We start from the raw sequence: 27,299 nt of genomic DNA, 5'->3' as shown, positions 1-27,299 counted from the left end.
TTTGAACTCGTGCGTTTTAGCAAAATCCGCGACCGAGAACAATGTGCTTGATATTGATACATGTTTGTTCATTTTCTCCGCGTTCGGTGCTCTTTCAGTCACTGTACATATGACATCTTTTCAAAGTGCGGAGACGTTGCCCTTCGTATATACGTTCCTCCGCCCTCGAAGCGCGCAGTGTTGCACACGCAGTCACGGCCTCGTCATGAAAACGGTGACTTGTGGACCCAAGGCCAAGGTACGACAATCGAGGAAGCAGAAGCAAGGACTGGACATCGTTGTCCCGACGTGTGAGTACGGGCATGATGTCCTCGGACACGCAGACTTCCGTCCTCTGCCGTTGCGCACTGAAGAATTTAAGTTCCCTGACTGTTCCTAGCTGCGCGAGACATTCGGTGATTGTTTGTGTGGACTCTTGTAAAGCACCTAGTGCAAGTGAAATCATCTCTGTGCAGCCCGCAGATCGCCTGACCATATCCAAGAAAAGCCCCAGTAGGCCGTCTGTCGGGTACGGATACACATAGATCCAGATCAGGGCGGTGTTTTTGAGCGCAGGTGCGATCATGGCATGACAGAGCTGGATGGCGTAACCTATCAAGCTGAGCTTCTTGAGAACCGGGAAGCAGACGCGCTGGGCAGGCCACCTTCTCCAGTCCACATGCTTTGAGTGCCCGACGACATAGAGATCCTCGAGAGTCCCTGCACATAGTCGGGCAATGCGTGCGCAGGCAAAGACCGTCGACGTATGATGGGGATGGCCGAGCGAAAGCTCAAGCTTTGTGATGCGGCAATGATTAGGCAAGTGAGTAGGGGCGTAGCGGATTGGATATTTGATCTCGAAGTGGCGCAGTTCGGGAGCTGAACGGAAAAGCATCAACGGCTCTTCAGAGGCAGCCGAACGTCTGGCAGGAAGGAGCAGATGCAGCTCCCGCAATGCTGGCACCGAGAGACGCTTCGTATGACGGAGGAATACAGGCGGCACGCGAGCGAGCGTGAGGGCTTGCCAGCGATATGCCTCTGCGCGTAGTCGCTTCCAGGCCCTGTTCTCCTTCATGTATGCGCGGACGATGTCAGCGTTTCGGCTCTCGAAGGACACCTGCAGGCTGAGATACGCCTTTCTGGATCTCTGCAGGTAGAGTTCGAGGGCTTCCTCATACTGCGACTCGTCTGCGTAAGGGGAGGGGATTTTCCAGTAGATCTTCTTCCAGAGCGAGGGCGAGGAGAAAGCTACAGCTCGCCATGTATGGCTGACCTGTGCGAAATTGAGGGTCTGTCGTCCGGGTTCCGTCGTCGTCCAGTCGGCGGGCAGCGCGTGCTCAAAGACTATTGTCAACAGCTCAGGAGCAAGTTTGCGAACTGGCTGCGAATTGGGCGGCTGGAGCGCCAGAAGTTCCTGCGGTTCCTCCGGCGCTTGTGCAGGTGCTAATCTACAATCAGGACCGATGGACTTGGGGAGGAGCCGGAGTGCGCACGCTGGTTATCCGACATGAGTGTCGGTTTCGCTACCTCTTCGCTCATCGCTCCGATGGACGTAGATGACTTTGAAAGAAGTACGATGAGATGAAAGGCGTTTGCAAGGCGCGCCTCTGGTGTTTCCCACGCGTCGCGCTCCGGTTCCCGGGCCGCTACTTCCGGCAAGAACGTAACACGTGACAGGTTCCTTGTTCTCCAGAGCCACCACCAGCCCAGCATGCCGCGACCGGGGCCTTCAGTTCTTCCAGAGGCATTTGCTATGATTGAGGGGGAGTTTAGCAGGGTCAGTAAACCCCCACCTAGCTTCAGAGTAAGACTAAGCCTGCGCAGCTCCTCGAAGCAGAGTCCAAGTATGCGGACGACCTGCGCGACGCGCGACGCGAGCGGGACGAGGCGATCAAGGCCGTGCGCGCGATGCAGATGGAGCGAGCGACCGAGGAGCAGGAGAGGGAGGCGGACGAGCAGGAGCAGAAGATGGAATACGACCGATTGGCGCAGGAGTTGGAGGCGTGTCAGAAGATGGTGCGTCGTAGGACGTGTGATCGGCGTCATAGTGCTGAAGTACCCCGCGCAGCTCAAGCAAGCGCAGGCGCAAGTATGTTGGTCCCCCTCTCACTGAAGCTTCATCTGACTCGCGGTAGATTGCAAGCCAGAAGGCGTCGATAACGAAGCTCAACGCGCAGTGGCGAGCCCAAGAGGAGAATTGGCAGGCCGACATAGCTCGCGTTGAGGAGGAACACGACCGAGAGCGCGCTAAGCTACAAGCAAAGATCGACGAGTTGACGCACGATCAGGTGCGCTTCCCCCTCCCTCTCCTTTACTGTATCGCTGACTGCAGCCTGCTCAGCGCGAGTATACTACCTACGCCGGCGCAACCCCTCGCCGCCCTCAGCGTGAGAACACCCATCCTAGCACCTCCTCCGCCACCACCAAGCGCGCATCCACGACCTCCATACCGGCCAAGCACGACATGTCTCCCACCCTTTACGACAGCATCAGTATTGACCTCGCGAAGACACCTGCACGCCCCAAGACCCCGCGGCCGAAAACCCCGCGTACTGCAGGGAAGACCCCTCGTAAGGCGGCGCCCCCGCTAGCGCCCGTTGAGCCGCTGCAGCTCGAGCGCGAACAGCCCGCGCGACCACTACAACCGACACGCCCAGCGCAACCCACGCAGGTCGACTTTACCGCGCTCACTCAGACGGGACATCGCCGAAAGCGCCCTCGCAGCCCACCGCCGCCGGCTCCAATGTCACAGCAACCTGTAGTCATCCGCCGCGTGCACGCTGTCGTGCGCGCGAAGACGGAGGAGACGGACTCGGGCGCGGAAGAGATCCTGCGCGGTGGTGGCGGGCAGTATGAGGAGGATGAGCAGGAGGAGGTCCCGCCTCCGAAGCGGCGGCTCAAGCACACGACGCGTATAACGTCGGAGGATGACGACGAAGCATATGAGCCTGCACCGCCAAAGAAGTCAAGGAAGGGGAGGTCGACATCGCGGTCGCGGCCTGCGAAGTCGGCACCTCCGACGGAGGACGAGGGTGACGATGAGGACGAGTTGGCTCCTTTAAGTGAACCGGTATGTGATGTCTGCCTCTGAAGGAGGGCTATGCGCTCACTGAGGACCTTAGAAATTCCACGACCCGCGTAACCGCCGAACTCCTGCATCTCCTCCGCCCAACGCCAAGAAACGACGAACTACGACAACGAAAACGAACGTTGGGCCCCCGAAGCGGAGAGTCGTCCACTGAGCTCGGAGATGGGCTTACCTTGTATATGTCGTGTCGCTGTCTATGTTGTCCATTCATCTGTCTTATTGTACATTATCGGTCTTCGGCCATGAATATCACGTCGGTTCGGAAAGGAACGAAAGACCCAGCCAGCACGCATAGCATTCCGACAGCATAAATATATGTACATGGTGCATAGTTACATGAGCTTGCCGTTCGTGTGCCCGCTCTTCTTCAAAGCCTTGCTCGTCGCGAAGAGAACGCTGTCGAGCAGCGAGGCCACGGTGAGCACACCGCCGACGATGGCGCAGGTTCTGCATGGGAATTAGCAAACTGATTAGAGCTCAGTCAGGACTCGGTCTACGCACGATGTGACGAAGTGCGCGAACGATTGCCGCCACTCCGTGTGCACGAGCTGTATGGGCGAGACGTCGAAGTTGATGAACGCGCCCGGGAGGCCGGTGACGCCATGCTGGACCTGGACGTTCTGGCCGGTCTGCGCCTGCCCGCCGTCCGTGAGGTCGCGCTCGAAGTGCGTGACCGAGTAGGAGTGCGAGTTGACGGTCCGGCCGTTGAGAGGTCGGAACTTCGTCGAGACGACCTTCACGAAGTACTGGAACATGTACTGTGCTTTATTTGTCTAGGTGGATCATCAGTCACCGTTTGTGATAGGACAACTGAATGCAACTTACCACCCGTACGGTGCCGTCGAGAGGATTTGAGCTGAGGCCCATGCGCTGGCGCATCTCCTTCGATGTCTCGCGCTTGCGGTTGTCGTATGCATCGTCACCCTCGAACGACAGGCTGTGGATCGTGTGCGAGAAGTCATGTCGGTTGCCATCGTCGCGCAGGTACGGGACCAGCTCGTAGACGTTGCGCCCGCCCGTCTGGAAGGAGCGGCCTGGGGACAGGTGAATATTCCCCGCAACCTTGTTTATGCGCAGCCGGCCAGCAATATTGCAGCCCTCATTCGCCTGCTCGCGCAGCTTGTCCGCCCAGCCCTCGTTCTTGCACTGCTCAATCGAGTCCGGGTTGTTGAAGCTCCAGCCGCGGTTGACGTACGCGGTGCGGACCTCCTCGCAGGTGTTGCAACAGCCGCTCGCGGGGGGCAGGCCGCCGTAGCAGGAGCCGCAGTAGTCGGCGCCGCGCTGCTCGTTCTGCTTGTCGATCTCGTTGCGAAGCTCGGCGGTGTGGGCGCCGCGGATGGCCTTGCCGTCCTTGTCGAGGCGCGTCTTGAGCATGTTGTGAGAAACGTCGCGCTGGACGTCGCCAGAAATGTCGGTGACATCGACACTAAGGACTAAAGGGGGGATTATATGTGTGAGCGGGCGGGGATGTGGCGCACGTACGGTAGCAGGGCACGCGGGGGAAGGTGACGTTCATGCGGACCGTCAGACGCTCCCCTCTGCTCTGGTCAACCGTGACCGATGTGTCGATGATGACTTTGCGGTAGTCGAAGAATTCGAGGGTGGTGAAGGCTAGGATAATGCTCGCAGCAATCAAGGTCACTGTAGAGCCTTGCGTTAGATCTTTCGGTTCTTTCTCCCTTGCATACGTGCACACTCACGCAGAGCGCCCGTCCGTGTCTTGACCTTGACATCCTCCGCGGTCTACAGGAAAATCTACGCGTCAGGGAGGTCGTTTAACGACGTGTCTGGAGTAATGTACCTTGCCGAATGCGTCGATGCCTTTGAGATGGCTCAGGAAGCCTTTCGCCATTGTTACCGGGAGGGCCCGCGCCTACCACAGAGGCGAATGGAGGGGGAAGAGACCCAAGGTCTGATGATAGTTCGGGAAGAGAGGTGTGCTCTTCACCGACGACTGTCCGCACCGACGTGTCCTCCGTTCGTCCGGCCCGTGCGGCCGCTCGACGCTCCGGGCAGCATGTGACATGAACTCATCGTGAACTCAATCTTCTCTCAAACCACCAAGTTCAGGTCGAAGCTGGTCCAAAGAGCTAGCTTCTTGTCCTTGTGGCATCGTCCAAGTAGGCTTCAGGGTGCCGTCGTAAGTAAGTACCAGATTTCCTGTCGCGCTTACCAGTTGATGTTTTAATTAGCTGAGATCATTCAACAATCTCATCTCCTTTCCTGCCAATTCGGCGTCCTGAGCACTCGTTTCACTATGGACATCGACGAGGGTCCAGTCATCGTAGAGGCTGCCAGATTTGCTACCATGGATCGTTGTCGAACAGGCTACATTCCGGATAGCCATACTACTGAAGTCCTGCTCGCACATGCCTTACGTCTAGACGATCTTGACTCAAAGATCAATGCTCAAATAGCAGCACCGCAGGCGCGTCTCGGTGCGATCCGCCGGCAGTCAGCTATCACAAAGTCTCTGTTGGCACCCGTCCGGCGCCTACCACAGGAAATCCTATCTGATATCTTCCTGCTTGCTTTGCCTACGGACTATCATCATCACCCCGCTGGCCGCACCCCGCTCAATATAGCTGAGGTGTGCTATACGTGGCGCGAAACAGCCTTGGGGACGGCGGCGCTCTGGGCGAATCTCAATATCCGGCCCAGCAGTGCTCAGGAAGCCCTGCAGTGGGTGGACGTCGCGAACCGCTACCTTTTCAGGTCGAGGCAGGTTTCCCTGCGCATATCCATCGACGCGTCCAACTTTGACCGCGAGATTGGCAAAGCGGCGGAGGATACAAATATTTGGTCATACATTGCGAGTCAAACCCACAGGTTGCACTCACTTTCTCTGTCCAGGGTTCCTATCGGGCAGTACTCTGTCTTTGAAGACAAACATTTTCCCCTCCTTCGCAAGCTCATGCTCAGCTTCAGAGCTCCCAGAGCAGACAACTGGGAATCTATCTTAGCGGGTCCTCTTCCCTTTCATACGTTCAAGCATGCACCTCACGTACAGACGCTTCACCTCTGGTATTGTGCGGAGCCGTCGAACCTTGTCCTTCCTTCCTCGTGGAGGATCACTCGCCTCAAAATTGTCTGCGGTGATTCAATAGGGGCATTCCAGCCCGACATCGCGCCCTGCGTCCAGGCAGTGCTTTCCCGTGCACCCTCTCTGGAGCATTGCACTCTCGAGGCGGACATCTTCGATGATGTTGCAGTTATGCTCAGCCAGCAGCAGCGCACCTTTTTTCCTGCTTTGAAACGGCTTCACCTCTCGCGAGCAGCTATCCACTTTTGTCACTTCATCAGCGCTCCCGAGATCGAGAGTGTCGTGCTCACTGGGAAATATCATGACGACGATGGTGTACTGTTTTCCGCGTTTACCGAGATGGTGCAGCACTCCTCGTTCTGCGCGCGTTTGCAGAGGCTCGACCTGCGCATGTTTCCCGACATCGGCGACGACATCGACGACTGCCTCATGCTTCTTCCTTCCATCACGACGCTCGCACTGCGTAACCCAGCGTACTACATTCCAGAGACGGACGCTGTGGTGATATCGGAAGGCATCCTGCAGCTTCTTACGCGAGACGAAGCGGACGCGGACAGCCTGCGCCTGCTCCCTCACCTCTCGCGCCTACGCCTGCAATTCGGCTCTTCCCCCGATTTCCATGTAGATCTTACGGATGTGGACAGTGCACTATGGCTGATGGCGCGGTCACGTAGCAAGAAGGGGCTCATGCTCGATGGCAGTGAACTGGCTGTCTTGCAGGTGCAGGTTGATGCACAGTGTTATCTGCCACCCGCGGGAATCGTGCAGTCGGGACAGTACCCGGACTGTATCCACTATGACGAGGGCCTTGACCCAAAGGTGCGCCATACGGAATGGGATTCAGAGGAAATCGACAGTGATTAGGTGGCGAGCCTGTTGAATGTACCCCCGGATGTATACGAGCATCTGGATTCACTAGTCCTGTTTACTCGCATATCTCATGATCACCTTCAAGCTTTCAGGATCAGTTTGGAGAGAAAGAACGCCATTCGGAAGTCGCTTGCCTACGGCCACGACCGCGCATATAACACGGTGTCGGCAGCCTACCTTGGCTACTATGCCCATGCACTCTGAATGTCTCGAGAGCGCAGTCCGAGCAGAACAGGTAGGATGATGTTCGGCTATTGATATCGAGTTGAAGCTAGCGTACGGATCAATCTTCGAGCTTTTCCAGTTCCCCGTCCCAGAAGTCCCGACAGTCCGTCTCAATATGTTCCAGCGCTTCGAGCACGAGGCCCTTTCCGACTATGCGCCGAGAACGCGAACCCTCCATCCTGTTCATGGCCCTCCGCATGTATTTGTCCGGGTCGTAGTACTGGAGCTCGTCTTCGTCTTCCTCCTCGTAGAGCGAGCGATGGTAGAAGAGCGAGAGGTCTTTGAGACTTGGGAGGAGAAGGAGGCTCTCTTTCGACCGCTTCGTACGCGTCAATGCCCGCACCAGCTCCTCCTGCACCAACGCGTGCGCCCCGGGGTATTCGAGGCCCTCGTTGTCCGTGATCGATAGAGAGGTGAGCGACGGAAGACGCCTGAGGCAACGAACCAAATTATGCACCGATTGCTGAACGTTGGTGAGCGTGAGGACGCGTAGGTTAGGGCATCCAGACGACCGCACGACCATATCCTCAAAGGCGGGGAGGTCATTCCAGGAGTTGGCCTGTGGTACGGATGTGGTATCGAGGTGCACACCGACGAGGCTCGGCGCGGTGATGAGGGTCAGGAAGTGAGCAGCACCGACGAGGATGAGCTCCTTGAGAGCAGGATACGCCGTCGGCTTCTCGGTGCCACAATGACGAGCGTTGAACCCGATGGCTGTTATGTGGCAGTATTCCAACGTAGGACTGCACGCGGCTATGGCTTGGAGACATGGACCAAGACTGGCCCTGACGTTGCCGAGTGCACCCTCTCCGCATCTGATAGTCAGATCCGTGAGTTTCCATGCCGTTGGAAGGACCAACGGGGTAGGCATGTGGTGGTAGTCGATGGACAGGCGCTGTACGTTGTGGGCACCCTCGAAGAAGCCCAGTGCGATCCCGTCTGTCTCATGGGAGGTGATAGCCAGTCGCTCAAGGACGGAAAGCGTTAGAGGAGGCTGTCGCTGATGCAGGGCACGGGGTGGCATGTGCTTGAATGCAACGTATTTCCATCGCCCTGCCTGCGCACACATAGCCGACCAAACCTGATCGCTCCAGAACTCGTCGTGCAGGTAAACATCCTCGAACGTCTTGTACCAGCCGACCCTCGTGAAGAGATCGAAGCTGATGGCGAGAGGTGCAGGATAAGACCGTTGCAGGAATGCGAGCGCCGCGTCCTTCCACCCGTGCGTGGGGCATTTCGCGTCAACGTTGATATGTGTCCACAGCTTTGCGGTCCCCAGAGCCACCATCCTCCATCTATAGCAGACTTGGGCGAAGTTGAGTGTCTTCGTACCGATGCTGTGGTGTCGCCAATCGACAGGAACGGCTTGTTCGAATATCTGCGTCAAAGTCTCGACGGGCAGTCGGCGTACAGGTGCAAGCAGGCAGGTGTGAATGTTCGCCTGGTCCGTAGCCCTCGTGCGAAGTTCCACAGAGCGGGCTGCGTCTTCCTCCAGTCGCTTAGATAGGTCCTTCAGCTGCTCTAGTTGAGCGCTGAGCCCGAGGTAGCTTGCTCCGAGGGAAGATATCCGTCACGTAGATGTTGGTATGATACAGTATTCCCTGTTTGCTGAAGGAAGACTTCTGCTGGAGAATCCATATTTACTGTATATTGGACCTTTATGAACAACGAGAGTGTTTTCGATGCTGAAGTGAGGGCTTACCTTCGCGCAACTTATGTTACTGCTGATTGGTCTATGAAGAGTTCGATGCAGTACGACGTATGGATACCCACTCGAGAAGGATTACAGAGGCTTCATACGGTGAGAAGATGGAGCAAGAGGTTGGGTAATGGTGGTAGAAGGAAAGAGATCGCGACGCGTGGTTCGTCGCGACTCGCGAATGATGCCGCGCCGTAGCGCGCCTTGACCTTCACGTTCACGTCGGATTCTCCCAAAGTCGTAGACATCGGCAGCGGCTCTGCCCAGTCGCCACGATGGACGTTGTCAAGGCAGTCGAGACTTATGTTACGCGGATGGTCTCAGAACCCTCGGCGATGAAGGTCCTCCTGCTAGACTCACATACGGTGCGCGGTGCATTCCCCCCATAGCTGCAGGGATCTGATCATAGCAGACCCCCATCGTCTCTCTAGCCTCAACACAGTCCACACTACTGGCCCACCAGGTGTACCTGACCGACCGCATCGACAACAAGAAGCGCGAGCGCATGACGCACATGAAGTGTGTCTGCTTCCTCCAGAACAATGAAGACAGCCTCGAAGCGATGCAACTTGAGCTGAAGGAGCCAAAGTACGGAGAGTATTACCTGTGTCAGTCGTGGTGAATCATATACACCGTGCATTGCGCGTTCGCCGGCTCGCTAACCCGACGCGCAGACTTCAGCAACATCCTCACCAAGTCGGCCATTGAGAGGTTAGCGGAAGCGGACGAGTATGAGGTGGTGAGGGAGGTGCAGGTGCGTACGATGCTATCGCTCATAGATTGGCCCTAACTCGCGCCTAGGAGTACTTCGCGGACTATGCACCACTACTCCCATCCCTGTTCTCCCTCAACCAGACACCCTCCGCCGAGAAACCACTATACGGATCCAATCCAAACTCATGGAACCCACAAGCGTTGGAACGTGCCGTACAGGGGATCACTGCAGTGCTACTCAGTCTCAAGAAGAAGCCGACAATACGCTACGAGAAGATGAGCGGTATGGCGCACAAGCTTGCAGGCGAGATCCAGCACCGCATCCATGCAGAAGAGCAACTCTTCGACTTCCGCCCTACCCAGATACCACCGCTACTTCTCATCCTCGACAGGCGGAATGATCCTGTGACACCTCTCCTATCCCAATGGACGTACCAGGCGATGGTTCACGAGTTGCTCGGGATACAGAATGGCCGCGTCAGTCTGCGTACCGTGCCAGATATTAGGCCAGAGCTATCCGTACGTCCGCCGAACGCTTCGTAGTAACAATGCCTAGTGCTAATCTGTCCACAGGAAATCACCCTCACCACTTCCACCGACCCATTCTTCCAAGCGCACCACCTATCTACCTTCGGTGATCTCGGTGGCTCGTTGAAGGAGTACGTGCAGTCGTACCAAGCGCGATCCGCCGCGCACGCACCGAATGCTATCAACTCCATATCCGACATGAAGCGGTTTGTCGAGGAGTACCCTGAGTTCCGTAAACTTGGCGGCAATGTCAGCAAACACGTCGCCCTCGTTGGCGAGCTCAGTCGTCTGGTAGAGCGGGACAAGCTGCTCGTCATCGGCGAGGTTGAGCAGGGATTAGCAACAAGTTCTGGTGCGGATATCAAGGTGGGCATCCGCGAGAACCGTCAGAGCCATGTACGCTAACCACCGTCTAGGAAGTGCAAGCGATAGTCACAGACTCGACGGTGTCGCCCTGGCATAAACTGCGGCTAGTTATACTCTATGCGCTGCGATACCAGAAGACTCAGACGGCCAACATCGCCACATTGATAAACCTGCTCTTGTCCAACGGTGTACCAAGAGAAGATGCGCGGGTTCGTGTCTCGATGGTCTTTCTGCAATTGAGCTGATAGTATGCAGCTGGTGTACGTGTTCCTCAACATCGCCGGCCATGATCAACGTCAAGACGACCTATTCTCCACTGAGTCGCTCCTAGCAAAAGGTCGGTCTGCGTTGAAAGGCCTGAAGGTGCGAAATCTCATCCTAAACGGACGCCACTAGGCGTACTGACATGATTTCAGGGTGTCGAAAACGTCTACACGCAACATCGACCACACCTATCCACAACGATGGAAAACCTCCTTCGCGGTCGGTTACGAGACACCAGTTATCCCTTTATCGAAAGCCCGGGACCAAACGCGGGATTGCAAAGGTTCGTATACATCTTTTCCATCCCTACCGGTACCTAACACCAGCCCTTCAGACCACAGGACGTAATCATATTCATGATCGGTGGCACCACCTACGAAGAGGCCCGCACCGTAACCCTCTTCAACCAAGATCCCGTCTCCGCCTCCGATGGGAATGTCACCGCTGCAACAGGAACGCGCTTCCTCCTGGGCGGCTCTTGCGTCCACAACTCGTCGAGCTACCTGGAGATGGTGCGCGCCGCCGCGCAAAACTTTCCGGCATCCGTCTACGAGCCTCCGCCCGAGTCCGCGTCGAACGCGCCTGTGTTGAATCTGAACCTCGGGGGCGTGAACGTGAGCCTGGGCGGCCCCGCTGGAACGGGCGTATACCGCACGAGCGGCGAGCAGGTGGGCGTACAGGCAGAGGGGATCCGGGAGGGCGTCATGAGCTTGTTCGGGAAGGTGAAGGAGGGTGTGGATAGGATTCAGATACCATAAGTTATGCATGCAGGCGCAAGAATGAGAATGTATGAGGGCGAGTGATACCACTGCTTGTATGTATCTCTGCGTAGTCTGCCCAGAAGGCGAATACTACCCCGACTCCTCGTCGAAGAGGGAATCGACGTCGGTGTTATCCAAGCTGGGTAGTGATGCATCTTGGTAGATCGTAACATCGCCGTCGTCTGGCGTATACTCCTCTGGAGGCCAGCGCCCAGGATGGTCTGTATGGAGCTCAACGACTGCCAATTCCTGGCCGTCGACGAATATGCCTCGCTTCTGCCGCGACTGCGCGAGCCTCCAGATCTCGCGATCCAGGATTCCATCGCGAGGGTGTCGCTCTGATCTGCGAGTGACCAGGGTAAGATGGGATAGGCGCGGGAGGAGGCGCAGCGTTTCCGGCCGGATCTCGTCGCGAGTCAAGCCCCTGAGTGACTCCCCAGAAATGAGCGGACCGGACTGACGCACGCCTGCCTCTGGTTTGTTGCACAAGGTGAGTGTTGTGAGAGATGGCAGCAGCTGCAAGCAGCGCAGGAGATGAGTCGGTGAGTCAGAGAACGAACGCATGCTCAGTGATCGTAAGCGCGAGCAGAAGCTCGAGCGCTGCAGTAAATCAATGAATCGAAGCATTTGCTCATCGTCAAAGGATGTTTCGTGCGCAGTGAGGACAATGCTCTCGATCGCAGGCGTTGTCATGTAGAACGCGAAGTCGAGCGCGTCTTGAGAGAGGCTGAGTCGCTTGAGAACGGGGAAGATTGTCCTTTGCGAAGTATCGTCTTGATCAATGGGAAAGAGGTCAAGATAGCCTATCGCAATCCGGCAATCCAGGAGGTGAGGGGCGCAGGACAAAATTGCTTGCAAACAGGGTGCGAGGGCAGGCCGATACTCTGCTCCGTCACCACAAATGATGCTGAGGTGAGTGAGCTTCCATGAGGGCGGGACGACCAGTCTTTCGGGAAAGGTCAGGTATTGCAGGCGTAGTTTTTGGAGTTGTGGTGCGTGCTCGAATGCGTGGAGGGGAATAGTGTATGTATCGAGGAACTCACGATTCCTGATATCGCCGAGATCTAGACGCAGCTCGCGGAGAATAGGCCAGTGCTTGCCTTCGAACTCTCGGTACGACAGGACGGGCAGGTAGCAAAGGCTCAATGAGCGCAGCTGGGATGACCGAGTCGCGATAGACCCATAGATGTCCCAAGCTTCCGGCGCTTCTGTGAAAGGCGTGTAGTAGCGGTCGATGTTCATGTACAGCCGTATTGGCATATTCTGAGACCTTTGGAACCAGCACTGGATCGCTTCAGCCCAATAAGAGGGATCGACCTCGTTTTGAAGCTGAAAATGAATGTTGGCCCATAGCGCAGGCGTAGCGAGGGCGATCAAGCGCCAAGTGTGACAGACCTCGGACACTCGCAGGCGCATACGCCCGGACGGACTCTGGGTCCACGTATCAGCCGCGATGCGCAGGAATATGTCAGCCAGTAGCTCTTGAGGGAGGCGTCGAATGGGCGCAAGGACAGACCGATTGACGGCGGCTTGCAGGCGGACAGCGTCAATCTCCACCTGCAACTTCGCTAGCTGGGAGCAGAGGCCCTTCTCGATCTCTTCCAGGTGAGAAGCGTGCGCGGCGATCAGACTGGCAGTATGGGCGTCGGGGACGTAGCCTTCGCGGTTGAGTTGTATATTGGCGAGCCTAGCGGCCTCCTCGATGATCGTGGTATGATCCATTGCGTTGATGCTTCGGCGATACTAGTGACACCGAGCACAAGAGAGCGAGGCCGAAGATCTGCGACGATCTTCGCGATTGTACAAGTGGTGTGTCACAGGCGAGGGAAGAGCTGACAACGAAAGCCGGTCAACATTACGGAACGGAAAGTGCGGCTAGCTCACTCTTAGATTAGCTCGCACGTGATGACCCTCCAAGCACTCGCTGGTGGTGGTAGAAGTCAGGATCGTTGGGATAAGATTAGAACGATTGCTGAAGCCCAAGGGACACACGTGCTATCGCGCGTGATTCGGCCTGGCTGTTGGCCTCAATGTTGCATCGAATGCGCGTTCGTCAAGAACATGGAGGAAAGCAGAGGATGTCTAATCAGTCCATACCACTGTACATCTACTAGTCAACGTCTAGGTCTTCTCCGTGTACGACGGTTTCCCCGTCCTCCGTGAAAGTTACGTTCTTCTGTGGAACCATCAGTCCTGCGTAAGAGCGATGAGAGGACGAGTTGGGATGCTCACATCATGATGTCCAGACTTTCCAACATACTTTGTATGATCTAAAGGCAGAAGTCGTTTGTTAGGCGTGAACACACGGAAAAGTCATCACTTACGGCCGTATGCAACGAGTTCGCCCTTAGCGTTCGTGAAGTCGACGCGCGTGTAGGCTAGATGTTTACCTGGATGTCGAGCCATAGATTCATCAGCTGCGCTTTCATGTGAGCGGAGATCAAGCCTACCCAGGCCTGTCAAGACGGCCTTCGCATGTAGGTGGTCGCCAATTTTCCCGCCAGGTCGCACAAACGAGGTACCGATGTCGGTCGAGACACCAGTCATCCAATGGCCCTTGGTCGCCACAGCCAGGGATCCAAGGGTGTCAGTCAGTGACATGATCAGGCCACCGTGGACTTCATAGCCCGAGACGTCAAATTATGCACGAAAATGATTACAGGACGAGCTTACCGGTCTAAGAGAGGGATAGTGGTCATTTCATAGGGCATCACATTCGAGGAGAGGATCACTCACCCCGACACGGTTGACTGGATTTTTTGGACGGAGTCAACCGACTCAAAGGATTCAATGTGAACATCACTCACGGTTATATTGCTCGATTTTGAGCGAAGTGATGACCTCGCCCGGCTTCGCGCTCACAATGTTGAGCTACAAAATAGTTCACCAAGATATATTCAGTCAAGTTTGAATGAGCTTACGTTGGGAAAGCATTGGGCGTCATGGCCTGGCGAATTCAGCTATCGCAGCTCCACGAATGCTTGGGCGTTTCCATACCCTTGTTGTCTATGAAGGACTTCCATACCTGTAGACAATCAGTGGGTTAAGTGGGAAGATAAAGCAGTTTTCAGTACCCTTCGGGTAAAGCGTAAGCAAGCGGCCATGTCCAACGATCCCTGAGTTGCCGTGAGCGCAGGAGACGACCTACGGAAGCATCCGACACGTGTCTGTACACCCGGCAGATGCCGAAAACAGAATCGGGTATCCCCCGAGCACGAGCTGTCGGTGCCCCGGACTCACAAGAAACCGGACCTGGTCATGAGAACAAGAAGTTGGCATGTTGCAGCATATATACGGCTACAGGAGACCTGGGTTGAGTAGAGTCGTCTACGTTCCTGCTTCCCACCATGCGCGTTGAACAAGGGTTCCAGATTCCCCCTTACGAGGAGGGAAACTCGTACACCACTGACCCGGTACTGCAATCTTTGCTGAAGCGGATACTTCCAGATGAGTACGTTCCTGCTCGAGACATGAAGCGAGTATGCAGAATCTCAAAGACAACAGAATATTCCGCGAGCTGGAGCCTGACCTCGTGCGCCTGGGCGACGACATCAACACAGGTATTTTCCTGCTCGCCACGTTCTTCAGCATCTGACTGGACCACTCGCCAGTTATACGTGATATTCACCGTAGAGGTGAAGTCAGCGACCCCACACTCGTTCAGTATGACCAATGGGGACGCCGGGTCGACCGCCTCCAAACGAGCGAGGGTTGGCGCAAGCTGAAGGCCATCGCGCAGAAGGAGGGCCTGCCTGCTCTCTTCTACGAGCGCAAACATGGCGAGTTCAGTCGCGTCGATGGCTTCGCCCGCGTGCTCATGATGACTGGCGACATGCATACGGTGAGCCTTCAACGATGCATCGTCGAAAGCGACCCTGAGACTTACAAATGGTATATAGATCTTCTGCCCCATCAGCATGACGGATGGCTGCGCAAGAGTCATTGAGCTCATGGGCACCCCGGCAATGAAGAAGGATATTTTCCCTCGCTTGATCAGGTAGGAATCCTGCTATGCCTCGAAGGGATCTGTTGACTTCGCTGTAGCCGCAATCCAGAGCATGCCTTCACTGCAGGCCAGTGGATGACAGAGGTTAGCGCACCTTCCCCTGGTCTGCAACACGATCACTCACTTCCAGCCAGCGTCCCGGTGGCTCCGACGTCTCCCAAACGGAGACCGTAGCGACTTCGACAGGTAGAGCTCACGAATATGGCCCAGCATACACCCTCGATGGCTTTAAATGGTTCTCGAGCGCCACCGACAGCGATGTTGCCCTGGCTCTCGGTCGCAGCGGCCCTGCGAGCAGCGGCTCCCGCGGACTCTCCCTCTTCCTAGTCCCGCTTCGCAAGCCTTTGCTCGGCGATCCAGCTGTCTCGCCCATCAGCAACAACATCTTCGTTCACCGTCTTAAGAACAAGTTCGGCACGAAGGCGCTGCCGACAGCAGAACTTTCCCTCGAAGGGACGGAGGGCTACCGCGTAGGACCTGAGAACCAGGGCGTCAAGCTCATCACGCCGGTGCTGAACATCACGTACGTTTCTCCTCCTTCATTCCCTCCACCTGCCCTCTTGACAAAACCCAAGCCGCGTCTGGTCCGCCGTACACTCCGTCAGCGCCCTCCGCCGGAGCCTCTTCATCGCCACCTCCTACGCCAAAGTGCGCAAGATCCGCGGCGGCGCCCAGCTCCTGCAGGATACGCCCCTCCATGTTGCGCAGCTCGCCAGCCTCCACCTTACCTATCGCGCGCTGACGCACTTCTCCTTCGGCGTCGTGCACCTGCTAGGAAAGAGCGAGTACGGGACGGCGAGCACGGAGGAGCGGCACTTGCTGCGAATCATGACGCCCACGGTGAAGGCGTTTGCGACGGAGAAGGCGGTGCCGGCAATTGCGGACGCGATGTCCGCCCTGGGTGGGAACGGTTATATGGAGGAAAATGATATCCCGAGATTGCTGAGGGACGCTATGGTCGAGAGGTGAGTGAAGACAGTCAACGTTGGCGGCTCGGACTGACCTCTCCTCAACTAGGATCTGGGAGGGCACCACCACTGTACTGTCGCTTGACCTTGCGCGCGCGATGAAGGGAGATGCTGTCGGGGTGTTCAGAACGGTAAGTGACCTCAAGGATGTCCAGTGCCGGCGTACTAACGTACGCGCAGTGGGCCCATTCAGTGCTGCAAGCCGTGCCGCCGTCAGTGAAAGAGAAGATCGCAAATGAAATCCAGGTGTTGAATGCCTGCATCAACGAGCTCAGCGATTGCTTCGCTGCCCAAACAACGACGCCTCTCGTACCGCGGCCCGCACTGATGCTCATGGGTTGTACGCTGTCGGCGCTCTTCCTGATCGAGCACGCTCGCTGGTCTGTCAGCACCAACCAGCCCGAAGCCGATCTTGACACGGAAGTCGTCTCTCGCTGGGCGCGAGAGAGCGGCGCCAACGCGTACCTTCGAGAGCTCAAGGATGCCAGGGTTGACGGGCAGCGGAGAACGACATATGATCGGGCGTTGGTCTTCGGTTCTGGGGGAACGCTAAAGTTATAGCCTGGTTGCGGGAATCAGGGAATATATAGCTGACGTGCATTTGCCGTATTCAGGAAGGATGCGAAAGCGAGTTTCCATTGGCATATTGGTACACTAATAGTACAGCGTGTCTTGTACATCTTCATGAATTCGACTATGCTGGCACGATATGGCATCTACGGAATATGTGAGCGGATATTGCGGAATGGAGCAGTATCACGCACCCCAGCATGCCCCTCCCGCCCCAGCCCTGACGAGGATATAGGTTCGCGAAGATTGTTTCGCCAGACCGGAGAAGCTTGATAACGACATGGCGCTATGATCACGTTCAGCCACTGTTTCGAGCGGGAGAAAAAGTTACGCACATTCTCATTCGCGTTAACCAACTCGGCGATTGGCTGCAGTGACCCTCCTGTGAGAGACTTGTGCGTAAGGTGCCCGAACTTGACGATCAAGTCATCCTTCTGTAGACCCTTTGGAAAGCGGTAAGCGGACGCCAGCAGGCAGCAACCATATTGCACTCACTGCGTCCGCTGCAGGACTCCCTGGAGCGACAGCGTTGACCTTCGCAAACGTTCGTAAATCATCTTCTGACGGCTTCGGCGCGATGAGGGCAGGATCGTATACGCCCTCAAGGGCCTTGCCGATCTTGTTCATCAGGTCATCCAGGTCATTGCGCAGCTCAATTATGCGAACGCGCGCGCCGCGGACAGCATATATGTCCATGTCGTCGCGCGGGAAGCCATCTGCGTCAACGAGGGGGCTGCGCATAGTCGCGTTATTGGACTTCAGGATCGACGCTTGTTCTTCGATCAGAGTCTCTGTGGCCTCCTTCTGACTCATCAGCTCCTTGACCGCGCGCGTTCTATCGGATTGGCTTGAGGGAAAGGTGAAGCCCATGATGAGGACAAGATGGTGGTAGCGGGAGAGGACGCGTTACTTTGTGGCGTTGTGCTCGGCGTCTTAGACCGCACTGATCGGGGATCATCGCACCTTGATTCAAACCCTCACCTGCCAAAAGCAGGACAACAGAGAGCGTGGGGAGGTACGATTCTCGCTGCCCAGTCTCTACTTCACGCTTTGACTCCTTCATGGACGGCAACCAATGTCTTACACTATCCAAGAGGCAGATCCATCAACACACGGGCGGATTATGGCCAACAATCGTCGGTTGGACGAACTCATGTGGTCCAACAAGTATACTCCCAACGCCGAGGAGACGAAGTTCATCGAAGAGAGGCTGCGTTATCTTGCACAAAAGGACAACGAATACGACAAGGAGATAGCGACGCTGCGCGAGGGACAGGCTTTGATCCAGAAGGAGATATTCCAAAAACGGGCGTTGCTTGCCCCTATCCGACGCATTCCAGCAGAGATACTATCCGAGATCTTCATTGCGGCTGTCCCAGATGATTGGAGCGATATGCCGCTTGGGATCCGTCGCCTCAATATCGTCGACGTTTGCTGCTACTGGCGCGCGCTCGCGTATCGGACGGCGGATCTCTGGAAAACCATTCACCTCTATTCCCGAGACACCATGCGTCGCAGTGCTGATTGGGAGACGAAGGCCTTGTCGGAGATAAAAAGAGCAGGAGAGAGCCTGCATCTGGACATGAACCTCATTGAGGATACGTATGTGCAACGAGCCTTCCTCATCAACCACGGCCTCAGGTCCAGGAAGCACCCGCTAGCTTGGAACACGGCGGTATGGGACGCAGCCTGCGCCCGGTCACGATGCTGGGAAACAGCGTCCCTGAAGTTCCTCCCCACCGATGTCCTCTCGTCGCCACTAAAGCCGCCACTTCCACTCCCGCGTCTTCACACTCTAGCCCTCGGTCTCGACAATGGCATGCAACCATGCGTGGCGCATATGGGGTACTTCCAGGACGCTCCCAACGTCAAGGATCTCAGGCTTGACCTTCACTCGCCTCTGAATCGATCGATTGTTTTCCCCTCGTGCTGGGCCCTCGAAACGCTCTCCATCGTCTTCGACTCGACTCATGGCTTTGTCCTGAACGTCGACACGTGTGTACCAGCCGTTCTTCGGTGTGCGCCGACCCTGCGCTCTCTGCGCCTGTCGGGCTCCGGATGGGGGCTGTGGTACTTGTCCGACGATGACAGCATCACGTTCCCGTTCCTCCAGGACCTTCGACTCGAAGAGGCTGCTATTCATCTGTGCCGACTCATCTCGGCTCCCAAAGTGCAGAACGTGAAGCTCGTTGGGAATGCGAGATTCGACGAAGGACTCCGGGCCTCAGGCGTCGACGAACATACCGCGTTCGCACGCATGGTCGCACAGTCAGGCGGCTGCAAGTCGATGCGCTCCTTGCAGCTGTGCAAGATCGCGGCCGCGGATCCCTTTGCAGTCATCCAGGCCCTCAGGGTCCTCCCATCGCTGCAGTCATTACGCTTGGAGAATGCCCCATACCCTGACAACGGAGACCAGTTCGAGCCACCCCGCGATATCACGGCGGAGATCATGACCGCCCTCACTCGCTCGGAGCCGGAGTCCATGCAATTCCTCCCCGTTCTCGCCGATCTCCAGCTCGATTTCGTCGACGCGGACGAGCTACAGTACGACGATCACCTTTGGGCGATGATTTCGATCATGTGGAGCTCGAGGATGACCGTGAAGCGCTGGATGCATGGTGCAGTCCCACGCTGGTCTCTTCTGAAAAAAGTCGATACCAATCTTGACGAGGTGCTCGGCTACCCTTTCGCTCCCGTCGAAAGCGATGAGGACACAGACGAAGAGTTCGACACGCCGGATGTATGACAGTCTTTCCGCAAGTGGACTTCTCTTCTCGTCGGAGCGCAGTCTAACGGTTGTCTCCAGCATCCCGCAGGGGCATGTCAAATCACAATCCATCGCCACTTTACAGTCCGCTGTACATTTCCTCTGTATCATCACTCTGTAACTCCAGTGCTATACTATAAGCTCCTTGAGGTCGGATGCTAGTGGTCGAGCCCAATCCTGACCAAGGTCCGTCTCGAACCGCTCCAACCCCAATAGCTCCTTCCCTTCGTACATATCAGTCGTCGCTCGCGAGGAAACAATCATCCGCAGCAAGTCCACCCCTGCGCACCCATGCCCGTTAAACTTCATAACCAGGGTTGTTAGCCTCGGTAGGCGCTCCGTGGACTGAGCGTCCCCGTCCTTTCCCCGAATCAAGGCTCCCAGCAGCGGTCGAAGCAGGATATTCCCTCGCGGGACCTCGCGCCCGGCATTCTCGATCTCCAGATACGACACCACAGGCATCACGTCCAGGCAGTTGATCAGCGGGTCCATCGCGCCCGCGAAGTTGGAGAGAGTGACCGATGTGAGGGAGGCTCGCGACGGCGGATGCAGCAGCATGTTATAGAAGGCGTTCATATCGAACGCGTCACGCCCTCGGGTGGAGAAGGCGCAGCCGCGGAGCGAGACCGTGGTGAGGTTGGGCGCGCCGATGTATACGCAGAGGCGGGATGCGTGGTAGGTCATCTTCAGCGTCTTGAGTGCGGGGAAGGGGAGCCCGCCGGAGAATGACAAGGGAGTCCTCGTCATATGGGTACAAGAGAGATCGAGGTGCTCCACCGTCGAGCTGCACTCGGCGAACAAGCCCAGAAAACGTTCGAAATCGGGTTCGGCCTCAAAAGGCGGGCAATTGATGGCAAGAGTGGTGATGGTCCAGGACGCGGGAAGAGCAGGGATCCGCTCCGGCGTATGTAGCTGGGTGATTTTGAGGGATGTGATGGGTGCATCTTCAAAGAGATGAAAGGGCGGCGGACTGCGGGACTTCCTTATGAGGTGCAGATGTGTGAGCAGCGGTAGATGTCGCGGCCAAGACAACTCTAGGTTTTCGAACTTCTCCAGTAGGTCATCCATAGTCAGAGCCTTCCAGCGATGGGATTGAGGATACAGGTACTCCTGTACAGGCGAAAGCCACTTGACCGTCCGTAAGTTGGTTTCGAATAGTAATCGTAGGTGCAGGAGCACCTCCCCAGACCGCGCCAAGTGCCGCTGGACCGCGGGGAGCCATCGCTTGACTGGGAACTGGTGGTCGATGGTAATGTGATTCCACAGCGGTGGTGTGCTGAGAGCGATAGCTCGCCAAGTCGTGCAGGCCTCGGCGAAGTTCAGCGACCTTCGTCCAGCGGAGTACATCCACCAGTCATCCGGGAGGGCGAACTCGAAGATTAGGGACAGCAGCTCGGGCAGGAGTACGCGGATGGGCGAGAGCATCGCGTTGCTCACGGCCTTCTGTCTCTCGAGGCGAGAGAGTTGGTGGCGAAGTGCTTCCATCTGCGCCTCAATACGCTCTCGGACGCGGTCAATAGCGTGCATGTCGTCGACAATCTCTGCTCGACCTTGAGCGTCGGGTATATGGCCAGAGCGGATAAGGTCACGGTTGCCTCGCGTTGCCGCTGATTGCAGAACAGCTTCGAGCTCGTCATCCTGGGCCATGGCACGATATGACTTCCACAAGGTCAGACATGGTTCAATGCGACCACAATTATAACATACGTCGACTTGCGCTGCAAAGATTCACTCCTTACTGCAGGGGGAAACCAGCGCTGCGCGCGCTCGGCAAGTTGGTCCAGGACAAGTTCGTGTTGACCCCAGGCCGATCAATTACCACAGCTCACGTGCGCTGGACCCACAAGTCCGCTGACTTCGATTATAATGCGATTCCTCACAGCTTGGATTCTCAGCTGAGATCCCGATGAAAAGACTGGCCAGCCCTGGCAGCCACCGGAAGACAACGTCGTAGCCAGGGCCAAACCGGGTAATCATCATTGTCAAGCAAGAAAGCAGGGACCTAGCTGAACGATCCTGTAGCCTTTCTCCTTTCCAAAGCATCCTTGTACATGTCCCGCGTGAATGAGCCCTTTCCTGACCTCACTGTACGAATCTGCTCTCCGATCCATTGACGATCGGCGGCATTGCTAGAATGCGAGTTGAGTTCACAGAATCCTGCCGGTCCAATTATCACAACGCACCGAATGCAATTCGCCCACCATCTATCCATACTGCTCTGGAGCATGGGTGTGTTGAGCTCGTCGTCTTCGCTCTGCTCACTGAGCACGTGGAGCAAGAAGCCCGCATTCAGTCGCTCGAGGCCGAGCTCAGATAAGCACTTCAAAATTCGGGAGATGCGCAGGTTGTTGTGGGAATGTCCTGAGTCAAAAGATCAGGTTTGAGCACATTCGTAGGAAAAATGGACGACACTTACTGACGAGGTTTCGGTACCGCGCCTCAAAATTGCGCGGAGGTGGCACGCGATCCAAAAGCCCCGTCTCTTCGGATATGAGTCGCATGCCGTAGAAGTCCAGCATCATGCTATACGACTTGATGAGACGCGCAGTTATGGCCGGGTCCGCTCTCATAGCCTCGATTTCGTGAGGTTGCAGAGGCTGCGCCTCGTAGTTGACGCCATACTCGCGGATTGGAAAACTGTTGGCAACGTCTCCTTCAGATGAAGGATTAGAAGAAGCAAAACTCGTACAGCCACTGTATGAAACCGTGCTTGTGCTCCAGTTTATCGTATTCTCCGAACCACCTGCGACGATGTCAGTGGAATACGAAGGCGTTCAGCCGCCGAGCTTGCCTACTTTTCATGCATTTCATCAATGAGCATGTTGTCCGGTCTGCATCTTCGTGTGTTGGAGTAAAATTCGAGGTTTGCGTTGAGGGACTTGTCATCGGTTTGACCGTGATACTCGTCCAGGAACTCTTGTATGTCCCGAGGAAGCGACATCCTTGATGAGTTGAAGAGAGTACGAGCGCCTAGTCCCTGTGTCGCCTTAAAAGAGCGTAGGATACTCATAAGCAGGGGCGTGTACAGAGAGGTGTGTGCGGAGGTCTGCCCAGTCGCGCTGCAGACACGAGATGATGGTTCGCGTCAAGGCGCGCAGACGTCACATCACATGACATCACTCTAGTCACGCTTCCGTGCGGAGGGCGGCACTTCCTTGGCTTTTCACCACCACCTCACCCCTGTGGAACCTACACCAGAGCCTGGTCTTCTTCGGAGCATAAAAATTGACTGCAACCGCCTCTCATACTTCCCCGCGATCACTGAGGGTCTCCTGAGCTTTGATCGCGTCGAACGACATAATACAAGCTATCGACGCTATCGCTAGTTCTCGCAAGCTGACGCGTGTGAACGAGGAGGACTCGCCGACGAGAGACGTAGTCATCGGAAAGAAGGGTTCTATGTGCCTATTATATTGGCAACGTATAAACCCATAACCTTGGATAGAACAATCGAAAGCGCTGCAGGTGAACTTGTGTGGGCGACGTGACATGAATATGTAGTCACTCTCTGAAAATAAGTATGTAGCGCATCCGTCGTGAGCAGCTGCTCCTTTCTACTGTATCCAGAGTGAAACATGGCCGTACTTCGAATATACTGTATGGCACCGCTGCACACCAAGTAGTCGTGTCACACGTGTCACGGTTCATCATTTGATGGCAAATGCAACGCCACATTTTCTTGGACCCCGTTCCCATGTCTGCCTCCATTCGGCTATTCTCCAGAGTTGCTTCGGCGTCCCACTCCCAGTACAGAGGCACTGCGTCCTCCCGCCTTGTCCAACAAGCACACCTTCGAGTAGCATCGCGCTCAGCAACATGTGCAGGAACCAGTAGAGCCAGGAAACTCCGAGGACCTTCGTTCTCGACGTCCACCGCGTCTGCATCCGCCAAACCGACCAACACACATGGAGGCAGTGCTCCCCAAGATGGGAAGCCTGTGATCTCGCTTGAGGAGTCTGGTCTTTCATCACCGAACGCGAAGACGGAGGGGGAGACGCGGGACTTCCGCCCGCCATGGTTCTACAGGTTCACGAGGCTGTCGATGTTCGCGGCTATTCCTAGTGCGTGGGCAATGATCTGGTCATGCATCCCATGCTGATTGTCTCTTTATTCTACCAGGTATCGCCTTCTATAGTATGTTCTTCTACAACTGGGGTGACACGGAGCACGTCTTCTCTGAGGTGCGTCGCCTCTCACTTCGACTGAGCTTGCTCCTCATTTTCTTCCCTACAGCCTCAAAGATGGAAAGCACGACTGCTGGGCGAGCCTGAGCCTCAGTTCAAGAAGGCTGTTCTCACTCGAACTCTTCCACGGCCCGCCTTCACTGGAGCAGAAGACGACGCGAACCGAGCTGCTTTACTTGCTGCGGCCGACGAGCAAGTACGCGCAGAAATCGAGGCCGCACACAAGGAGGCATTGGCGGCGATCGAGGGAACTGAGGCCCCTGCTTCTAAGTAGTAGGTTCCTACGTTAACGTCGAGTAATATATTTGCCAGACATCGGCTTTGCCTTGGCCAACACACCTCCATCCCGCGTCTGTTTGTTTTTTGTGTGTCGCCCTCAGGTCCTAGTACATGCACGACAAACTCGCCCTTCAATAGGTGCCGTTTGTGTGTATGTTGTTCCCGACACCGGCGCACATCGGCCCACGGACGGCAAACGCCTCTTCCATCATGTTCCCGACAGATCTCAGGTGCTCCGGAGCGCAAGCTAGGCGGATGGGACCGTACCAATGGCCGGGAGGCCATAATGAACAATGACGCATGCCCGTTCCTGCCGGCACGCCCGATCGCGGTGCGCAATCTGCATCCGCATGCCTCTGACAACGATGACCCCGCGGCAGCCTCACCCTTCAGATCACTCCTACTCTCAACCACAAACCTCCCGATCACCATCACAACCCATCCCCCCATGTCCTTTTACGAAGAGACCGACGACGAGGAGTTCCTCTCTGAGGAGCTGCCCCCGCTCAAGCTCGACTTCGACGCGTTCCAGCGGCAGGTCTTGGAGTCCCCAGTGGCGCGCAAGGTCACGTCCTGGAAGCGCACCTCCCGCGGACGAGCACACGAGATCTTCATCGTATATGGCGAGGACGGCGTCCCGCCGGAGGGTTACGTCGCACGCTTTTCGCGCTACGTAGAGGAGCCGGCGAAGTTGCGCAGCGAAGCCGCCACCATGCAATACGTGCGAACGCACACCAGCATCCCCGTCCCCGACATCCTCGCCATCTCCGAAAACCCTGCAAACGGCGTGGGCGCCCAATTCGTCTTGATGGGCCGCGCGCCCGGCGCACCCCTCGACACGCTGTGGCCAGCACTCAGCGACGATCACAAACGTGTCGCCCTCCGCCAGATCGCCAGCGTCCTCGCCCAGCTCGCCACCCTTCGCTTCGACAAGATCGGCTCGCTGCGTGACGACGGCACGGTCGGGCCACTCATCTACGCGCGTGGGCAGCGTGGCACGGACCGCGTCGAGGCACACGCCATGGGGCCCTTCACCGACACGCTCAGCTGGCTCGAGGCGTACCTGAGTGTCATTGGCGAGCTCGCCGAACACCTGCGCCCGAAGCTCGCTGAGGTGGCGACGCTGCTGCGCGAGTGCACGGCAGAACCGGGGCCGCCACTGGCGCCACCGTTCAGGCTCATGCACATGGACTTCGACGCGCAGAACTTGATGTTCTCGAACCCGAGCGTTACCGGGGAAGAACCGAAGCTGACGAGCGTGATCGACTGGGAATACGCGCAAACCGGCCCGCTATACTACCTATACGAGTACCCTGCCTTCTTAGTTGACGGCATGACGGAGGAGGAGCAGGCAGAGAATAGCGAGTGGCGGGACTTCCTGGCAAAGGCGATATGGGAACAATTTCCCGAGGACTCGGAGGAGCGGGAGGAGGCGATGGCATGCTTGCCGGATGGGAGGTCTTCGCGATTAAATGGCTTCAAGGACCTCTTCATCACGCATTGCAATGTCGACCTTGTCGACGCCGCTGTTGGAGACTATGTTCAGGAGGAAAAGGCAGGGACTGGGAAGCCTTACGGCCGACTGTCGGACAGTGGGTCAGCAACAGCCAGTGATTGAGGTAAGATTTGTAGTGTCCTTCAAGAAACCTAGCTAAAGCGCACTCGACAGATGTTCGTTCACGCTTGGCTGGCTTCGTGTCCGAAGTGATTCGCCCTTGGAAGCCCACCTAGAAAAGATGATAGAAAGTCAAGAACTCCCGGAGTGCAGTTCGCCGTTTATTGGTTTGTTTTGTAGCGTTGACATGTACAACGGCTTGCAGTACATACTCGGGAAGTAGGGCACTTCGTATCTATAGCAGTATATATGTAGCAAAGGAAGCTGTATCAATATTTCTGACCTTGACCTGGCCTGGACGGCTACGCCCACGTCGTTGTGGGTCCATCCGGATGACCGGGCCGGCGTCGTGATCGCATTCCGAGCTCTTCACCCCTCACCTTCTCCGTTCCGCTCGACGTCGTTGCCCACCATGCGCCCCACCGTCGCGCTCAATGTGAAGGCTGTCTCGCAGCCGTTTATGCGCGCCCAGGAGGGGCTCTTCCACGGCAAGACGAAGCGCTACGGCAACAATGTCCCGCACTCGATGCAGAAGACGCGGCGCACTTGGCTACCGAACATCCGCTCGAAGACTATGCACTCCGAGTCGCTCGGCTTGATGAAGCTGAAGATTACGACGACAGCGATGAGGGCGGTGAAGAAGGTGCGTCTCACTGCAGCGCGGCGCGGAGGAGATTCTGACCGGGTTTGTGCAGATGGGCGGTTTGGACGACTACGTACTTCGCACACCGACGCGGAAGCTTGGTCAGCTGGGTATTGGCTTGCGCATTCGAGTACGGGAAGCACAGAAGCAGATTGCGCAGGCGGAGGCGGTCGCTGCTGCAGCATCCCAAATCCCAGTGTCCGAGGAGCAGGCGGCGAAGGCGCTAGATGAGCTCGAGTTCTTGCCAACACCACGGAAACCGACGCTCGCAGAAATCCGTGCTGAGAGGGAGAGGGAGGGACAGAAGCTTGGGCTAGGCCAGCCAGCCCCGTACGTTCTCTGTGCTCGTCTTCGACCTGAAGACTGATGAAAACCTCGTTCAGAGCGGCACTATTGGTAGAGAAAGAGACTCCCCAAGCAAGTGCTGCTTGATTATATACGCCCACGTCATTTTCTACGTGCCAATCCTATTGCAGTGCAGCCCCACTCATTCGGAGACGTATGTTCGCGTCGTTTGACTAGGCTCAACGAGATGAGTGAAGTTGAGACAAAGGACTTTTTCCCTGTCGCCGCATGGCACGGACCTATAGGCGCCGACATTCCGTGAATCATGCTGACTTCCAATCGACCTACCCCTGCTTTCTTGCACAGCACCATGCACCACGTCTTCGGGCCTGGCGATCATCTTGGTTCACCGCCTCAAGAAGATGGAACGGCAAGCGTACTCAAA

General features: G+C 56.5%; 16 protein-coding genes across 16 annotated transcripts; 8 read left to right on the top strand and 8 right to left on the bottom strand.

Annotated features, from left to right (window-relative positions):
* Nucleotides 1-94: 94 nt before the first annotated feature.
* Nucleotides 95-1,488, bottom strand: SCHCODRAFT_01170813 (uncharacterized protein; the record flags this gene model as incomplete). The annotated part of the gene is made up of 2 exons (XM_003033873.2): nucleotides 95-1,422; nucleotides 1,473-1,488. 2 exons carry the CDS (start codon nucleotides 1,486-1,488, stop codon nucleotides 95-97), a joined length of 1,344 nt encoding a protein of 447 aa, XP_003033919.1.
* A 168-nt stretch (nucleotides 1,489-1,656) lies between these two features.
* SCHCODRAFT_02685684 (uncharacterized protein) lies at nucleotides 1,657-3,336 on the top strand. The gene is made up of 6 exons (XM_003034458.3): nucleotides 1,657-1,756; nucleotides 1,804-1,995; nucleotides 2,048-2,068; nucleotides 2,115-2,267; nucleotides 2,321-3,049; nucleotides 3,102-3,336. Exons 1-6 carry the CDS (start codon nucleotides 1,691-1,693, stop codon nucleotides 3,219-3,221), a joined length of 1,281 nt encoding a protein of 426 aa, XP_003034504.1. The 5' UTR covers nucleotides 1,657-1,690; the 3' UTR covers nucleotides 3,222-3,336.
* Nucleotides 3,329-5,030, bottom strand: SCHCODRAFT_02615743 (DUF1692-domain-containing protein). The gene is made up of 6 exons (XM_003033872.2): nucleotides 4,869-5,030; nucleotides 4,768-4,810; nucleotides 4,550-4,708; nucleotides 3,893-4,500; nucleotides 3,569-3,840; nucleotides 3,329-3,514 (listed from the first exon to the last, which is right to left on the bottom strand). The coding sequence occupies exons 1-6, from the start codon at nucleotides 4,917-4,919 to the stop codon at nucleotides 3,400-3,402; spliced, it is 1,248 nt and encodes a 415-aa protein (XP_003033918.1). The 5' UTR covers nucleotides 4,920-5,030; the 3' UTR covers nucleotides 3,329-3,399.
* A 294-nt stretch (nucleotides 5,031-5,324) lies between these two features.
* Nucleotides 5,325-6,974, top strand: SCHCODRAFT_02493119 (uncharacterized protein; the record flags this gene model as incomplete). Its single annotated transcript, XM_003034457.2, has 1 exon — nucleotides 5,325-6,974. The coding sequence occupies one exon, from the start codon at nucleotides 5,325-5,327 to the stop codon at nucleotides 6,972-6,974; it is 1,650 nt and encodes a 549-aa protein (XP_003034503.1).
* Nucleotides 6,975-7,244: 270 nt separating this feature from the next.
* On the bottom strand, nucleotides 7,245-9,152 carry SCHCODRAFT_01212379 (uncharacterized protein; the record flags this gene model as incomplete). Its single annotated transcript, XM_050341254.1, has 2 exons — nucleotides 7,245-8,721; nucleotides 9,006-9,152. The coding sequence occupies 2 exons, from the start codon at nucleotides 9,150-9,152 to the stop codon at nucleotides 7,264-7,266; spliced, it is 1,605 nt and encodes a 534-aa protein (XP_050201749.1). The 3' UTR covers nucleotides 7,245-7,263.
* SCHCODRAFT_02615735 (Sec1-like protein) lies at nucleotides 9,101-11,825 on the top strand. The gene is made up of 9 exons (XM_003034456.2): nucleotides 9,101-9,269; nucleotides 9,317-9,512; nucleotides 9,579-9,658; nucleotides 9,706-10,137; nucleotides 10,192-10,512; nucleotides 10,563-10,721; nucleotides 10,768-10,875; nucleotides 10,929-11,059; nucleotides 11,111-11,825. The coding sequence occupies exons 1-9, from the start codon at nucleotides 9,180-9,182 to the stop codon at nucleotides 11,532-11,534; spliced, it is 1,941 nt and encodes a 646-aa protein (XP_003034502.1). The 5' UTR covers nucleotides 9,101-9,179; the 3' UTR covers nucleotides 11,535-11,825.
* Nucleotides 11,628-13,434, bottom strand: SCHCODRAFT_01212377 (uncharacterized protein; the record flags this gene model as incomplete). Its single annotated transcript, XM_003033870.3, has 2 exons — nucleotides 13,422-13,434; nucleotides 11,628-13,369 (listed from the first exon to the last, which is right to left on the bottom strand). Exon 2 carries the CDS (start codon nucleotides 13,257-13,259, stop codon nucleotides 11,628-11,630), a length of 1,632 nt encoding a protein of 543 aa, XP_003033916.1. The 5' UTR covers nucleotides 13,260-13,369; nucleotides 13,422-13,434.
* A 44-nt stretch (nucleotides 13,435-13,478) lies between these two features.
* SCHCODRAFT_02533121 (Thioesterase/thiol ester dehydrase-isomerase) lies at nucleotides 13,479-14,797 on the bottom strand (the record flags this gene model as incomplete). The annotated part of the gene is made up of 10 exons (XM_050343560.1): nucleotides 13,479-13,713; nucleotides 13,770-13,807; nucleotides 13,862-13,927; nucleotides 13,988-14,155; nucleotides 14,270-14,287; nucleotides 14,345-14,408; nucleotides 14,459-14,484; nucleotides 14,535-14,562; nucleotides 14,612-14,681; nucleotides 14,778-14,797. The coding sequence occupies 10 exons, from the start codon at nucleotides 14,795-14,797 to the stop codon at nucleotides 13,648-13,650; spliced, it is 564 nt and encodes a 187-aa protein (XP_050201748.1). The 3' UTR covers nucleotides 13,479-13,647.
* A 7-nt stretch (nucleotides 14,798-14,804) lies between these two features.
* Nucleotides 14,805-17,295, top strand: SCHCODRAFT_02533120 (uncharacterized protein). The gene is made up of 10 exons (XM_003034455.2): nucleotides 14,805-14,988; nucleotides 15,042-15,097; nucleotides 15,149-15,378; nucleotides 15,437-15,534; nucleotides 15,582-15,627; nucleotides 15,678-16,066; nucleotides 16,119-16,508; nucleotides 16,561-16,642; nucleotides 16,692-17,227; nucleotides 17,276-17,295. Exons 1-9 carry the CDS (start codon nucleotides 14,885-14,887, stop codon nucleotides 17,070-17,072), a joined length of 1,776 nt encoding a protein of 591 aa, XP_003034501.1. The 5' UTR covers nucleotides 14,805-14,884; the 3' UTR covers nucleotides 17,073-17,227; nucleotides 17,276-17,295.
* SCHCODRAFT_02698109 (uncharacterized protein) lies at nucleotides 17,206-17,951 on the bottom strand (the record flags this gene model as incomplete). The annotated part of the gene is made up of 4 exons (XM_003033868.2): nucleotides 17,206-17,227; nucleotides 17,276-17,367; nucleotides 17,417-17,524; nucleotides 17,577-17,951. 4 exons carry the CDS (start codon nucleotides 17,949-17,951, stop codon nucleotides 17,206-17,208), a joined length of 597 nt encoding a protein of 198 aa, XP_003033914.1.
* Nucleotides 17,952-18,204: 253 nt separating this feature from the next.
* Nucleotides 18,205-19,827, top strand: SCHCODRAFT_02493135 (uncharacterized protein; the record flags this gene model as incomplete). The annotated part of the gene is made up of 1 exon (XM_003034454.2): nucleotides 18,205-19,827. The coding sequence occupies one exon, from the start codon at nucleotides 18,205-18,207 to the stop codon at nucleotides 19,825-19,827; it is 1,623 nt and encodes a 540-aa protein (XP_003034500.1).
* On the bottom strand, nucleotides 19,787-21,628 carry SCHCODRAFT_02533110 (uncharacterized protein). Its single transcript, XM_050343559.1, has 2 exons — nucleotides 21,556-21,628; nucleotides 19,787-21,507 (listed from the first exon to the last, which is right to left on the bottom strand). Exon 2 carries the CDS (start codon nucleotides 21,493-21,495, stop codon nucleotides 19,978-19,980), a length of 1,518 nt encoding a protein of 505 aa, XP_050201747.1. The 5' UTR covers nucleotides 21,496-21,507; nucleotides 21,556-21,628; the 3' UTR covers nucleotides 19,787-19,977.
* Nucleotides 21,629-21,850: 222 nt separating this feature from the next.
* On the bottom strand, nucleotides 21,851-22,789 carry SCHCODRAFT_01091135 (uncharacterized protein; the record flags this gene model as incomplete). The annotated part of the gene is made up of 5 exons (XM_003033866.1): nucleotides 21,851-21,977; nucleotides 22,032-22,209; nucleotides 22,265-22,485; nucleotides 22,538-22,591; nucleotides 22,644-22,789. 5 exons carry the CDS (start codon nucleotides 22,787-22,789, stop codon nucleotides 21,851-21,853), a joined length of 726 nt encoding a protein of 241 aa, XP_003033912.1.
* Nucleotides 22,790-23,960: 1,171 nt separating this feature from the next.
* On the top strand, nucleotides 23,961-24,306 carry SCHCODRAFT_02490762 (uncharacterized protein; the record flags this gene model as incomplete). The annotated part of the gene is made up of 2 exons (XM_003034453.2): nucleotides 23,961-24,029; nucleotides 24,082-24,306. Coding segments are annotated over 2 exons (294 nt in total), but the record flags the coding sequence as incomplete, so codon positions are not given.
* Nucleotides 24,307-24,759: 453 nt separating this feature from the next.
* On the top strand, nucleotides 24,760-26,214 carry SCHCODRAFT_01150974 (uncharacterized protein; the record flags this gene model as incomplete). Its single annotated transcript, XM_003034452.2, has 2 exons — nucleotides 24,760-25,930; nucleotides 25,981-26,214. The coding sequence occupies one exon, from the start codon at nucleotides 24,760-24,762 to the stop codon at nucleotides 25,927-25,929; it is 1,170 nt and encodes a 389-aa protein (XP_003034498.1). The 3' UTR covers nucleotide 25,930; nucleotides 25,981-26,214.
* Nucleotides 26,215-26,314: 100 nt separating this feature from the next.
* On the top strand, nucleotides 26,315-27,002 carry SCHCODRAFT_02615700 (uncharacterized protein). The gene is made up of 2 exons (XM_003034451.2): nucleotides 26,315-26,569; nucleotides 26,622-27,002. Exons 1-2 carry the CDS (start codon nucleotides 26,339-26,341, stop codon nucleotides 26,934-26,936), a joined length of 546 nt encoding a protein of 181 aa, XP_003034497.2. The 5' UTR covers nucleotides 26,315-26,338; the 3' UTR covers nucleotides 26,937-27,002.
* The last annotated feature ends 297 nt before the right edge of the window (nucleotides 27,003-27,299 follow it).

This window comes from Schizophyllum commune (genome assembly GCF_000143185.2).
Source record: "Schizophyllum commune H4-8 unplaced genomic scaffold SCHCOscaffold_3, whole genome shotgun sequence".
Lineage (NCBI taxonomy): Eukaryota > Fungi > Basidiomycota > Agaricomycetes > Agaricales > Schizophyllaceae > Schizophyllum > Schizophyllum commune.
Note: the sequence above shows the minus strand (reverse complement) of the source record. Positions and strands in the feature narration are given on the sequence as shown.